The following is a 14,631-nucleotide window of genomic DNA, read 5'->3' as shown; positions in this document are numbered from 1 at the left end:
GGCAGCCTGACAAAAACTGACACTGACCCTGGAGGAGAGTTGAGGAGACGTGAGGAAGACAAGGATGTTATATAGGTAGCTTCCAACGATCTGATCAGAACATGACGTCTCTCTTCCGTACCCAACAGCAAGAGAAACTCCCAACGACAAGAGGCTCACCTGAACAGATGACACTGGCGTCCTCCCCATGACCACAGTTGTGTAAGGTCCATCCGCTGTGGGGGCAGCGCCACAGGTAGGACTCTTGCCCGGAGCAGCGCACGTCGTCCAGGACAATGGACCCTGAGCCCTGACCAAAGCGGGCACTTCCCGGGGCCGACACGGCCCAGCCACAGCCCAGCTGCCTGCACACCACGTTGGCGTCATTGATGTCCCAGTCGTCGTCACACACGGTGCCCCAGGAGCCTTGGTACAGGACTTCCACGCGGCCCTGACACCGGTCACCTCCATTCACCAGCCTCAGGGACAAACCTGCCTCATTCCCTAGCAAGACAAAGAACAAAACCCACTGTCCATGTCTATCTTCTGGCCAAAGGCTTAATTAAGGCTTGGTCCAGACTCAAAAGCCTGCTCACGGCCAGTCTTCCACGGACATCGTTCCCTTTCGAACGTGCCAAGAGCTTAATCTTCAGCCCAGGCACCCTAAGAGCTGAGACACCTAGACAGACCTGTCCAAAATGCCACGATGCAGGAAAAGACGCTATGATGCAATGCATGTGAGTAGGAAGACAACCCCCATCCACACTGGGCATGCTCACGAGGGCATCTTCCAGCCATCGCTGTCAGGCCGAGACCACTGCCCTGTGGGGCAGCTTGTTGGCTTCTGTAGGGTCCTGCCTGGGTTCAGGCAGAGCCCCAGACCGGCCTCAACGTGGCAACAAAAGGTGGAATACTAGCACATGGGCCCCCTTCTTCCCAAGGCTACGCTCCACGGCATGGGAGCCATGAGGGAGGTCTCAGGAGATTGGACAGACCTCCAAGCATTACATTAACCTCCTGCAGAATGGTCAGCACTGAACATCGATCCCACTGGTGTCAGGAAGCCAGCCCCATAGCATCAGACCTGGGAATTGAGAGTCACCTCTTTCTGCTACCAAACACACACAGAGGGGCAAAGAGAGCAAAGACACACCCTGAGTCTCCTCCTGTGACTTCCATAACCAAACTTTACGTAGAAGGAGAGTGAGCCAGGGACTTGGATACAAATATTACTCCTTGTTGGTCTTATAGGTGGGTAGACAGGGGGCCCGGAGGCCCAGAAGTCGTGACAGAGGGAAGAGCGAGAGGTAGACATCTCGGGAAGGAGTCTTGGAAAAGAGTGTGTGGCGGGCCTCTTGACCACTGACACCTGCATATGTCACCTTGCTGCACAGGCCTGCTGCTCGGCCAGCCCTGTTGGGATGAAGGCTCTGCAGGAGGACCACCTGGTCCGTCCACATCCATCTCCAAACCTGGCATGTCATTGTCTCCCTCAGAGGGCCTTTGCATCCTACCCACCCTGAGGTATGCATGTCTGAGGGGTGCTGGGTCAACCTGAAATGAGTCAGATATCCTAGTGCCTGTAACACACCATCACTTGTTACACCTCCACCCGCAGGGCACTGTTCATTGGCTTTGGAGACATGCACGGGACACAGATGAATCTGAGGGCGTTCCAAACAGCGAGTGATGGAGAGAATCCAGCATGCTCTGAGGTCCCTTCGGGAGAAGGGCAGTGGTCATCCGTGTCCATTGTTCCACCCAACGTGTCGGCCCAGATTGCATTACAGCTGAAATCCAAACACACAGGCCAGTTCCCTGAACCAGCACGCAGCTGTCTCCTGGGACAGCCTGAAACAACTACATGAAACCTCCTGGGCTGATGGCCAGACGGGCCTCTTAGAGCTCCAGGCCTCTTTAAGAACCCCTGTGGTGTCTGACAAGCAGGAACACCGGATACCCATAATTTCGACCAAGAGTGGTGCTTCCCCCCGAGTGGTGAGAAGAAGAATGGGAATCATGACAAGAGACATTCCCAGCGGGATCACCAGAGACTCACCCGGGCGAACTGAAGATTGTGGTAAACAGCTGTAATAGAAAAAACCTCAAGGCAGACACAAAAGCACACAGGTGCTCCAACTGGATCAAAGGTTGAAGAAATCAGCCTAATCTCACAAGCAGATGACTCCACCTGTCCTCGGGCAGACGCAGCAAGGGCCCTCCATGAAACTCTCAGTCCTCTGGGAGCCCCACCCTATGTCCCACTGCCATTGCTGGCCTTGCTGGGCCTGAGGACTGGCTTTCTGGCAGTTGAAATGCTACCAGCAGGCCCACGAACACCCTCAGAACCACTGCATCCATGCCACGTGGAAACAACTAGAATGGGTTGAACCGTTATGCTAGGAAGATCCCAATCCTCCCATCCCAGTTGCTATGTGCTCAGCCTTGACAAGGCTTCACAGGCTTTCTGCAGAGGGCCAAGCTCAGGTCCCGGGGTCCTAGATGGCTCATCAGTGTTCCATGTACCACTCACCAGCCATTCCCTACATCCATCCCCTTCTCCACTACTATTCACTGCTGCCCCAGATGCACATTCTAGACTGCAATCTTGTTCTCTAGGTTGGCTTCATGGAGGACCCAGAAGCATAAGACCACAAAGGAGTGAAGGTGGCTCATCTTTCAACCATATTCCCAAAAAGTGCGCCTTGAGAAAAGGGCCCTAGGAAATCAGGTGTGGACTGAACAGATGATCCAGCTGACAAGCAGGGGGTCATTTTGCCTGCCCACTGAATGGTGAATGCACCTTGTCACCCACAGCATCACTGATAATCCCAAGAAATTTCTGTCCACAGAGAGAGGGCAGCCGCCCCTGCGGCCCACCACTGTGGCACGTCAGGGATCAGCTACACCCAAGAGCTCTACAGACACAGATATCCAGGAGAGGTCAGGAGGGGACCTTGGAGAAAGGAGCATGTTGGTTCTTGGCAATTGCCATTAGAGGGGGACCAAGAGTTTTGAGGTTCACCTGAGCAGATGACACTGGCGTCCTCCCCATGGCGACAGTTGTGCGAGTTCCAGCCGTTGTGGGGGCAGCGCCACAGGTAGGACTCTTGCCCGGAGCAGCGCACGTTGTCCAGGACAATGGGCCCTGAGCCCTCGCCAAAGCGGGCACTTCCCGGGGCCGACATGGCGCGGCCACAGCCCAGCTGCCTGCACACCACGTCAGCGTCATTGGTGTCCCAGTCGTCGTCACACACGGTGCCCCAGGAGCCTTGGTACAGGACCTCCACGCGGCCCTGACACTGGGCACCTCCATTCACCAGCCTCAGGGACAAACCTGTTTCGTTCCCTAGCAGGAGACACAAAAATTATCTTTCTCTTCCTCCCTGGAGGAAAAGCCCCAGGGTCTCAGTGGACAAGAATTACTTCAGGGACCATGACTTCTGCATGCAGGTTAAGGTTGCCCAGCACAGGACTCTCTGAAGCTTGCTCACCATTTTTCATCATTGAGGGGCTATTCAGATACCTCATGACCTCAGGGTCATGAGTTTTACGCATGTGCACGGTTTGGCGGCCCACAATGTCAGCATTGGGATTGCTGACTGGTCATGGGAAGCAGGGGCGAAGGGTGAAAGCCAGCCGCCTGCCTCCCTACCTCGATGACCAACCCAAGCACCTACATCAAGCCCAGAGTTCCTACCCAGCCACCATCAAGAAACTGTCCTAGACCTAGTGCTTGCAGACTCCACCTTCCCCTGAACGTCCTATGTCGTGCGCCCTACTACTGGGCCTGAGGGTTCTTGTGAAGGTTCCTTTATGCTGACCGCTGACTCGTGTCGCTCTTAAGCCCCGAGCTTGGACTCAATCTGAAACAGTCCGTGAACCCTCTGAATATCCTACCAGTGGGCAGGACTAACGATCACTGACTCTGAGCTGTGCACACCTACAGCAGCCCGGACCTGTGGGTGGCAGAAAAGAAACACAACATGGCAGCATTAGGTCTGCCGGCAGGAAGGTCATTTGCCAGGTTCAGCACGACAGCACACCTCGTGAGTGATCGGGCTCACCTGGACCCAGCCCTATGCACCCTGTGAGCTGGGCTGGGGCATGACCATTGTCTGGTTCTCATTCTTCCAGGCATGCGTTCAATGAGAGCTCTGGTCTCCAAGGAAGATGGACACATGCAACAAACCCATGGGAAGACGACCGCTTCCGCAGCCGTTAGGAAAAGGCAAATCCTAGCCACAGACAGATGACTACAATGAAAGTGACAGAAGAAGTCGTGTCGTTGAGGATGTAGAGAAAGCACAACTTCCAGACACTGCTAATGGCACCCTACATTGGTGTGGCTACTGTGGCAAACAGTTCAGTGCTTCCACAAGAAAGAAACATAACGTCATCACTTGACCCACACATTCCACCCCTAGGTATATACCCAGGAGATCTGTAAACAGCTGTTCAAATATCAAACTTGTACACAGCAGTCATGGAAAGGCTATTCAAATGAGTCAAAGATTAAATTAATCCACATGGCCTTCAACCGATGAATGGTTTAAAAAAAAAAAAAAAGGCTAGGGATTCATGGGGCCACTGTGTACGTGTGCCATCATGGTGAACCTTGAGAGAGCCTGCCATTGAAAGAAGCCAGCCACAAAGGGCCACATACGCACCGAATCCATTCATACGAAAATGCCAGAGTAAATAAATCCATATTGATAGAAGGCAGACAGGTGATGACCAGACAGAAATGGGATTGGGTGTGAATGGTAACGGCACGGAATCTTCATCAGGGGCATGAACAATTCTGGAAGTAGATACTGTGATGGTGGCACCGCTCTGACTATCCTAAAAACTCCGGACTCTAGACCTTAGGCTGGGGAATTGTGGGGTAGCGGTAATGCCCAGAGACCCAAAGACAGAAAAGCAAGCACTATTTGGCCATTTGCTTCAGTCCTGACTCACACAGACCATCATCCCCGTCCTACCGTAGGACTGAAAGAAGCAGGAGCAGACACCCCTACGGTCCCTACGGAAGACGAGCTACCAGGCTCTAGGGGCAATCCAGGCCCTCTCAGTTGCCCCACGGACACTGCACTGTCAGCACAGAACTGGACCCGAAACCGGAGACAAGCTCCAGAGTAGAGCACGACATGGCCTGACACCCCTGGCAGAGGCAAGCTTCTGTGCCTGGACTGGGCAAATGTGGGCAGCATTCAGCAGAGAGCACTTGGGACAGAACAAAGCTCTGACAGGGAAGAGCCTCTTTCGGTCAGAATCCGCTTGCCTTGATTGTAGGTACAGACACCATCGGACCCATGAAGTCAAGTGGCCAAGACCCCTGTCCATGAGGGTCAAGGAGGCCCTAGTATCACATCTTGTCCCTGTCTCCTGAGGAATAGGACGGTGGCCATGGGGACCCTGACCCGGGAATCAGAGCCCATGCACTTGGTTCCGGTGACTCATCTCTTCCCAAGCAGGTATCAGAGGCCTCCCAGGACATGTCAGCCAGAGAATGGGTGACAAACAGAGTCCTTCTCCTGGTGGCACGGAGACCTGGCGCTGGCATCGGCCCCTCATGTGCACAAAGAACAGCCATTATGAGTCCGAGCACATAAGAGAAAACGGTGCTAAGACAAACACTGTGAGCAGCCGGTCCTGGGACTTGTACATCCCGTTGTTCCTGAAGCTAGACCCACTCACCACTAATGTCCTCATTATGGACATTGGCATATGGCATATGCTCTCCTAGCATAAGACAGGTGGAGCTGGGTTCCTGTCACTTGTGAACAAAGGCTTCCTGACTAGTAGGTCCCACAACCGGTAGGTGGCAGGAAATCATAATTCTTGTGGGGAAACAGAACGCCCCACACTGAATACAGTGGTTAGGGTGGAAGCTGATCCCACATTTAGGAATTTCACCCACGCCAGTTGGTTATGGTGTTGATGATAATATTTCGTCAGGAAATCAAGGATGCTTACTGTAGGAAGGACTTGTATACCACCAATCTGGAGAGACAGAGAGAGAGAGAGAAACAAAAAAGTAGAATTAGAACGGAGGGGGAGTCAATCAAGGTTGGCTCAAGTGACTATTAGGTGGGACCAAGTATAATGGGATCTGAGTGCCGGCTAGAGGAGAAAGGGGTCTCTGCCGAGAGGCTGCCAAGAGCCAAAATCCCACCTTCAAATGTCCAGCACAACGGCAACAAGGTGGTGCCCTGTGCAAGGGTAACTGCCATGCTTTCGTGACCGTGTTGTTGGGAAACGCATCGCGTAGGCTCCACATGGGGGAGTAGGACGTGAAAACATCTCTATTCTCCCAACACATGGAGCGTTTGGTCCAGACAATGCAATCCAGCAGAAATGTTCCCGAGACAGCCTTGTCTGTCACCTAAAGTCTTAGGAGACGGTGAACCCAGAGGACTCTTATTTCACTGAGCCAGTAAGGACAGTCCGTGTGTTGTGGGCTCGACTGGAAGTGTCCACATATCTGAGAATGGTCAAGGACGGCCCAGGTGGCAGACACAGTCCACTGTTCTCCACTGAAACTACTGACTGGATCCCCAGGTAGGCAGTACCCTGACTGAGATACTCAGGAGACAAGAGGCAGCAGAACTCACCTGGTGTGGTCGTCGGCTGAGACTGGGCAGCTGTGAAAACAAAAGTACATGAGACACAGTGCACAGAACTGATATGACTGGACACAAAGGTAGAGGACCTGAGGAGGTCACAACCTTTGAAGCTTGTCCCCTGCCATGAAGAGCAGGGCACAATCCACCCACACCCCGGAAGGATGCTCCTTGTAAAAAGACCAGGAAGACCACAAATATTATATCCAACAGTAAGGTGATTAGCTTCATGTCTACATGTTATGACCATATTGAAGCAAAAAAGATCATCTCTGTAGAGCTTTTGGCAGCCTGCTGCAGAGGCAAGTGCAAGGAGCCCAGCTTCCACCAAAGGCAATGGCTGATCTTTCAGGCCTAAGCAGGAGTCATGACAAGCTTTGCCTGGCAGGAATTGCAAAAGCAGCTGTCCTTCGCAGCACAATCCAGTGCACGGACCAGGCATCACATTTCTCGGGTGGGAGATGCAGTCAGGGACTCAGGACCCCAAGCCCAGGGCCAGCATAGGCACACACATACAAACTCTGTAATCCTAGCCGGGATCCCCATGAGAGTCCTCCATTTTGCAGGAGGATCTTTTGCTGCCTGATGCAGCGTTGCAGGAGGCCCGTAATTGTTTCATGGAGACTTGCAGTTTGGTTCTTCTCCTAATTTACCATCTCCACACCTGGCAGCCTGAAAAAGCTAATACTGATTCCAGTGGAGAGTTCAGGAGACTTGAGGAAGACAAGGATGGTATAAGTAGCTTCCAAGGAGCTGATCAGAATGTGAGGTCTCTCTTCCCTACCCCTACCCCCAAAAGACAAACACCGAATGATGAGAGGCTCACCTGAGCAGATGACACTGGCGTCCTCACTATGGCCACAGTTGTGCGAGTTCCAGCCGTTGTGGGGGCAGCGCCACAGGTCGGACTCATGCCCGGAGCAGCGCACGTTGTCCAGGACAATGGGCCCTGAGCCCTGACCAAAGCGGGCACTTCCCGGGGCCGACACGGCCCAGCCACAGCCCAGTTGCCTGCACACCACGTTGGCGTCATTGGTGTCCCAGTCGTCGTCACACACGGTGCCCCAGGAGCCTCGGTACAGGACCTCCACGCGGCCCTGACACCGGTCACCTCCATTCACCAGCCTCAAGGCCAAACCTGCGTCACTCCCTAGCAAGACAAAGAACAAAACCCACTGTCCATGTCTCTCTTCTGGTCATAGGTTTAAGGCATATTCCAGACTCAGGGGCTTGCTCATGGCCAAAGTGCCCTGGGCATCATTCACCTTTGAACATGCCTAGAGTTTAATCTTCCTCACAGGGAAATAGTGGAAACATCCTATACATCCTAGGCCTTAGGATATTCTGATGCAGGGAAGCACCTTATGATTCAATCGAGGTGAGTAGGAAGATAACCCAAACCCCACTGGGTCTGCTCAGGATCGAGCCCCATAACTACTGGTTGCAAGCCAAGACCACTGCTCTGTTGGGCAGCTTTTTGGCTTCTGAGGAGCCCTGATGTTTTCTGGAAAAAGCCCCAGGACTTGATGGCAACTTGGCACGAAAGGAGCAGTACCGTCATGTTGCCCCCCTCTTCCTGAGGCCCCACTCCATAGCGTGGGAGCCATGAGCAAGGTCACAGCAGGACTTGTGAGGGCTCTAAGTATTACATTAACTCCCTGCTGGAGACTCTTCACTGAACTTCATCCCATGATTCCCCTGATTCAGGTGGCCAGCCCCCTAAGATCAGACCTAGGGTGTGAGAGACACCTCTTTCTACCACCAAACACACACACTCAGGGACAAAAATAATGAAGGGCACACCCTGCGACTCCTCCTGTCACTTCCAAACCCAAACTTTATCTAGAAGAAGAATGAGTCAAGGGGATCATTTACCTGTATTTGGTGTTACAGGTGTGGAGTTGGGGAGCCAGGTGCCTGGAAGTGATGACAAAGGGAAAGGCCAGAGTTAGACATCATGGAAAGCAGTCTTTTAAAATAGTTTTTGGCAGGCAGCTGACAATGCACATTGCAGCCTGCCACCTTGCTTCTATTTGTGATACACAAGCCTCCTGCTCAGCCAGCTCTCTTGGGATCAAGGCCATGCAAGAGCACAACCTGGTCCGTCCACATCAGTCTCTAAGCCTAGCATGTTCTTTTCTCCCTTACAAAGCCTTTGCCACCTCCCTGCTCTGAGGCATGTAGTCTGAGCAGTTTCCCACACTCTGAAGCTTGGGCAAAAAGAGTCAGGAGCGTGGTGGGTTGACTTGAAACCAGTCAGGTATCTTGGTACCCGAAACTTGCCACCAGTTATTACACTCCTATCCCCTGGACACTGTCCCTGTCACTTTGGATATACATGTGACCCTGATGAATCGAGGTTGCTGAAAGCAGTGAGTGATGAAGAGAATCCAGCCTGCTGTCCCTTCAGAGGAGGTTAATCGTCATCCGTGTCCACTCTCCCACTCATCATATCAGCCAAGATTGCCTTACAGCTGAAATTCATGTAACGCAGGGCCAGTTCCCTGAACCTGCAGGCAGCTGTCTCCTGGGACAGCCTGAAAGGACTGGATGAAACATCATGGATTGATAGACAGATGGGACTTTAGAATCCCAGGTCTGGTTAAGAACCACCTGTTGGGGACTCTATGATGGGGGTGGGGGACAAAGCGTGTACATAGGTTCTCTGAAGAACAGTGGTTCTCCCAGAATGGGTAGAAGAGGCATTGGGGGGGTGGTGAAGAAAAGGAACATTCCAAGTACGGTCATAAGGACTCACCTGGCTGGCTTGTGGACTGGGTGTGAGTAGCTGTGAGAAAGAAACTTGAGGTTAGACACAAAGCGACCGGTGCCCCAAGTGGATCAAGCTGGAAGATTATGAGACTATGCATACAGAGCTGATGACTTCACGTGCCCTCAGTTAGACAGAGCCAGGGCCCTCCATGAATCTCTCCATCCTCTGGGAGCCCCACCCTATGTCCCATTGCCATTGCCTGCCTTGCTAGGTCTGAGGGCTGACTTTCCAGCAAGCAGAATGCCACCACCCTGCCTGCAACAGGCTGCCATATCATTGTGTTCATTCAGCATGGGAACAGCAAGAATGAGTCTGGGCAGTTATTCTAGGAAGACTCCAATTCCACCAGCCCAGGTGCAATGCTCTCAATCTTTACAAGGTCTCTTGGGCTTTCTGCAGGGGTGAAGCTCAGGTCCCTTAGTCATATGTGGTTCTTCAGCATTCTATGTACTACTGAGCGGCCATTCCCTGCACCTTCCCCACTTCCAACTGCTATTCACTGCCTGCCCAAATGCACAGTTTGGACCGCAATCCTGTTCTCTGAGTTTGCCTCACTGATGACCCAACATAATTTGACCACAAAGGGGTGAAGGTGGTTCGTTTTCCAACCACACACAAGATGTGTGCCTTGAGAAAGATAGTCCTGGGAAATTGGTGGTGTACTGAGTAATAATTCCACTGAGAAGGAATAATGGCTCAATTTTTCTGTCCACTGAATAGTGGATGGTTCCTTTCACCCACCATGCCATTGTTGCTGCAAAGTCATATTGGTCCTTCTCTGTTAGCCTAATAGGGGAGGAGAACATACTCTACCCTTTCTTTCTTATTGTATATCAGTTGCCTGCTATCTCCAGGAAACCTTAGGAGGCACAGGATATCTCAGAGAGGGTTGGATGTGGGCCTTGTAGTATGCAGTGTGTTTGTTCCCATCAAAGACCACTTCAAGAGAGAGCCAGGAATATTTGTTTCCCACCTGAACAGATGACACTGGCATCCTCCCCATGGCGACAGTTGTGCGAGTTCCAGCCGTTGTGGGGGCAGCGCCACAGGTAGGACTCTTGCCCGGAGCAGCGCACGTTGTCCAGGACAATGGGCCCTGAGCCCTCGCCAAAGCGGGCACTTCCCGGGGCTGACATGGCCCAGCCACAGCCCAGCTGCCTGCACACCACGTCAGCGTCATTGGTGTCCCAGTCGTCGTCACACACGGTGCCCCAGGAGCCTTGGTACAGGACCTCCACGCGGCCCTGACACTGGGCACCTCCATTCACCAGCCTCAGGGACAAACCTGTTTCGTTCCCTAGCAGGAGACACAAAAATTATCTTTCTCTTCCTCCCTGGAGGAAAAGCCCCAGGGTCTCAGTGGACAAGAATTACTTCAGGGACCATGACTTCTGCATGCAGGTTAAGGTTGCCCAGCACAGGACTCTCTGAAGCTTGCTCACCATTTTTCATCATTGAGGGGCTATTCAGATACCTCATGACCTCAGGGTCATGAGTTTTACGCATGTGCACGGTTTGGCGGCCCACAATGTCAGCATTGGGATTGCTGACTGGTCATGGGAAGCAGGGGCGAAGGGTGAAAGCCAGCCGCCTGCCTCCCTACCTCGATGACCAACCCAAGCACCTACATCAAGCCCAGAGTTCCTACCCAGCCACCATCAAGAAACTGTCCTAGACCTAGTGCTTGCAGACTCCACCTTCCCCTGAACGTCCTATGTCGTGCGCCCTACTACTGGGCCTGAGGGTTCTTGTGAAGGTTCCTTTATGCTGACCGCTGACTCGTGTCGCTCTTAAGCCCCGAGCTTGGACTCAATCTGAAACAGTCCGTGAGCCCTCTGAATATCCTACCAGTGGGCAGGACTAACGATCACTGACTCTGAGCTGTGCACACCTACAGCAGCCCGGACCTGTGGGTGGCAGAAAAGAAACACAACATGGCAGCATTAGGTCTGCCGGCAGGAAGGTCATTTGCCAGGTTCAGCACGACAGCACACCTCGTGAGTGATCGGGCTCACCTGGACCCAGCCCTATGCACCCTGTGAGCTGGGCTGGGGCATGACCATTGTCTGGTTCTCATTCTTCCAGGCATGCGTTCAATGAGAGCTCTGGTCTCCAAGGAAGATGGACACATGCAACAAACCCATGGGAAGACGACCGCTTCCGCAGCCGTTAGGAAAAGGCAAATCCTAGCCACAGACAGATGACTACAATGAAAGTGACAGAAGAAGTCGTGTCGTTGAGGATGTAGAGAAAGCACAACTTCCAGACACTGCTAATGGCACCCTACATTGGTGTGGCTACTGTGGCAAACAGTTCAGTGCTTCCACAAGAAAGAAACATAACGTCATCACTTGACCCACACATTCCACCCCTAGGTATATACCCAGGAGATCTGTAAACAGCTGTTCAAATATCAAACTTGTACACAGCAGTCATGGAAAGGCTATTCAAATGAGTCAAAGATTAAATTAATCCACATGGCCTTCAACCGATGAATGGTTTAAAAAAAAAAAAAAAGGCTAGGGATTCATGGGGCCACTGTGTACGTGTGCCATCATGGTGAACCTTGAGAGAGCCTGCCATTGAAAGAAGCCAGCCACAAAGGGCCACATACGCACCGAATCCATTCATACGAAAATGCCAGAGTAAATAAATCCATATTGATAGAAGGCAGACAGGTGATGACCAGACAGAAATGGGATTGGGTGTGAATGGTAACGGCACGGAATCTTCATCAGGGGCATGAACAATTCTGGAAGTAGATACTGTGATGGTGGCACCGCTCTGACTATCCTAAAAACTCCGGACTCTAGACCTTAGGCTGGGGAATTGTGGGGTAGCGGTAATGCCCAGAGACCCAAAGACAGAAAAGCAAGCACTATTTGGCCATTTGCTTCAGTCCTGACTCACACAGACCATCATCCCCGTCCTACCGTAGGACTGAAAGAAGCAGGAGCAGACACCCCTACGGTCCCTACGGAAGACGAGCTACCAGGCTCTAGGGGCAATCCAGGCCCTCTCAGTTGCCCCACGGACACTGCACTGTCAGCACAGAACTGGACCCGAAACCGGAGACAAGCTCCAGAGTAGAGCACGACATGGCCTGACACCCCTGGCAGAGGCAAGCTTCTGTGCCTGGACTGGGCAAATGTGGGCAGCATTCAGCAGAGAGCACTTGGGACAGAACAAAGCTCTGACAGGGAAGAGCCTCTTTCGGTCAGAATCCGCTTGCCTTGATTGTAGGTACAGACACCATCGGACCCATGAAGTCAAGTGGCCAAGACCCCTGTCCATGAGGGTCAAGGAGGCCCTAGTATCACATCTTGTCCCTGTCTCCTGAGGAATAGGACGGTGGCCATGGGGACCCTGACCCGGGAATCAGAGCCCATGCACTTGGTTCCGGTGACTCATCTCTTCCCAAGCAGGTATCAGAGGCCTCCCAGGACATGTCAGCCAGAGAATGGGTGACAAACAGCGTCCTTCTCCTGGTGGCACGGGGACCTGGCGCTGGCATCGGCCCCTCATGTGCACAAAGCACAACCATTATGAGTCCGAGCACATAAGAGAAAATGGTGCTAAGACAAACACTGTGAGCAGCCGGTCCTGGGACTTGTACATCCCGTTGTTCCTGAAGCTAGACCCACTCACCACTAATGTCCTCATTATGGACATTGGCATATGGCATATGCTCTCCTAGCATAAGACAGGTGGAGCTGGGTTCCTGTCACTTGTGAACAAAGGCTTCCTGACTAGTAGGTCCCACAACCGGTAGGTGGCAGGAAATCATAATTCTTATGGGGAAACAGAACGCCCCACACTGAATAGGCTGGTTAGGGCGGAAGCCGGACCCACATTTAGGAATTTCACCCACGCCAGTCGGTTATGGTGTTGATGATAATATTTCGGCAGGAAATCAAGGATGCTTACCGTAGGAAGGACTTGTATACCACCAATCTGGAGACACAGAGAGAGAGACAGAAACAAAAAGTAGAATTAGAAAAGAGGTGGAGTCAATCAAGGTTGGCTCAAGTGACTATTAGGTGGGACCAATGGTGGTGATATCTGAGGAGTTCTGCCAGATAGAGGAGAAAGGGATCTCTGCCAAGAGGCTGCCAAGAGCCAAAATCCCACCGTCGAATGTCCACCACAACGGCAACAAGGTGGTGCCCTGTGCAAGGCTAACTGCCGTGCTGTCACGACCCTGTTGTTGGGAAACGCATCACGTAGGCTCCACATGGGAAGTAGGACGTGAAAACGTCTCTATTCTCCCAACACATGGAGCGTTTGGTCCAGGCAATGCAATCCAGCAGAAATGTTCCCGAGACTGCCTTGTCTGTCACCTAAAGTCTTAGTGAGGACGGTGTACCCAGAGGACTCTTATTTCACTGAGCCGGTAAGGACAGTCCGTGTGTTGTGGGCTCAACTGGAAGTGTCTACATAACTGAGAGGGACCAAGGAAGGCCCAGGAGAGAGAAAAGCTCCAGAGTCCCCCTTAGATGTAAAGTTTGGGGCCAGGGCTGGCTTACAAGAGGAGATAGATGCTCAGGAGTCAAGAGGCAGCAGAACTCACCTGGTGTGGTCGTGGGCTGGGACTGGGCAGCTGTGAAGAGACAAGAGCACGTGAGACACCGCACAGAGCTGCCCCAAACGGACGCAAGGGGGAAGGATCTGAGCGGGTCAGATGCCATCGATGCTGGTCCCCAGCCACGGAGGGTAGGGCCCGTGACATCCACACCCTGGAAGGACGACCCTCTTCAAAGGGCCAGGCACACCAAGAACATGATTTCCCATGTCAAGGCGATTGGCTCCATGGCTACGAGTGGTGAGCGAGTTGACACAAACCCAACGTGTGCCTTGAGCTTTCAGCTGCTCACCATGGCAGCAACACCGAGGAGTCCAGCTCCCGCCAACATGCCACGGCTGATCTTTCAGGCCTAAGCAGGGCTCATGACAAGGTTTGTCTGGCAGTCATTGCAGAAGCAGCTGGCCCATCGCACCACAGACCCGCCGCACGGACCCGGCATCACCCCTCCAGCGGGGGACATGCAGTCAGGGGCTCAGGACCCCAAACCCGCGGCGGCCGTAGCCACACACATACAGGTTGGTCTGCAATCCTAGCCCTGGGATCCCCGCGAGAGACCTCCATTCAGCAGGCTGATCACTGGCCGCCACCTGCAATGTTGCAGCAGGGCCAGTAACGGCTTCGCGGGGACTGGCAGTTTGGCACGTGTCCTACTTTATCATCTCCACACC

At 52.9% G+C, this 14,631-nt stretch overlaps 1 protein-coding gene across 2 annotated transcripts; it reads right to left on the bottom strand.

Moving 5' to 3' along the window:
* Window positions 1–79: 79 nt before the first annotated feature.
* Window positions 80–14,556, bottom strand: LOC128313850 (deleted in malignant brain tumors 1 protein-like). Of its 2 annotated transcripts, XM_053214008.1 has the most exons (8): window positions 13,949–14,556; window positions 13,306–13,332; window positions 10,352–10,675; window positions 7,432–7,755; window positions 6,597–6,626; window positions 5,959–5,985; window positions 3,005–3,328; window positions 80–483 (listed from the first exon to the last, which is right to left on the bottom strand). In XM_053214008.1, exons 1-8 carry the CDS (start codon window positions 14,064–14,066, stop codon window positions 95–97), a joined length of 1,563 nt encoding a protein of 520 aa, XP_053069983.1. In that variant the 5' UTR covers window positions 14,067–14,556; the 3' UTR covers window positions 80–94. The 2 variants fall into 2 exon arrangements, with proteins under 2 accessions (XP_053069983.1, XP_053069984.1); XM_053214009.1 differs by lacking the exons at window positions 5,959–5,985; window positions 6,597–6,626.
* Between the last annotated feature and the right edge of the window lie 75 nt (window positions 14,557–14,631).

Source organism: Acinonyx jubatus, unplaced genomic scaffold, assembly GCF_027475565.1.
Source record: "Acinonyx jubatus isolate Ajub_Pintada_27869175 unplaced genomic scaffold, VMU_Ajub_asm_v1.0 scaffold_107, whole genome shotgun sequence".
NCBI lineage: Eukaryota > Metazoa > Chordata > Mammalia > Carnivora > Felidae > Acinonyx > Acinonyx jubatus.
This window is presented reverse-complemented; position numbering and strand designations above follow the sequence as displayed.

Excerpts from the sequence above, each read along its gene's own strand:
- LOC128313850 (XM_053214008.1), bottom strand. The coding sequence starts at position 14,066 with ATGGCATCTGACCCGCTCAGATCCTTCCCCCTTGCGTCCGTTTGGGGC. Across the intron at positions 10,676-13,305 it reads GTATACAAGTCCTTCCTACG|GGAACGAAACAGGTTTGTCC; the intron begins GTAAGCATCCTT and ends GTCTCCTGCTAG. Across the intron at positions 7,756-10,351 it reads TGCCAGTGTCATCTGTTCAG|GGAGTGACGCAGGTTTGGCC; the intron begins GTGGGAAACAAA and ends TTGTCTTGCTAG.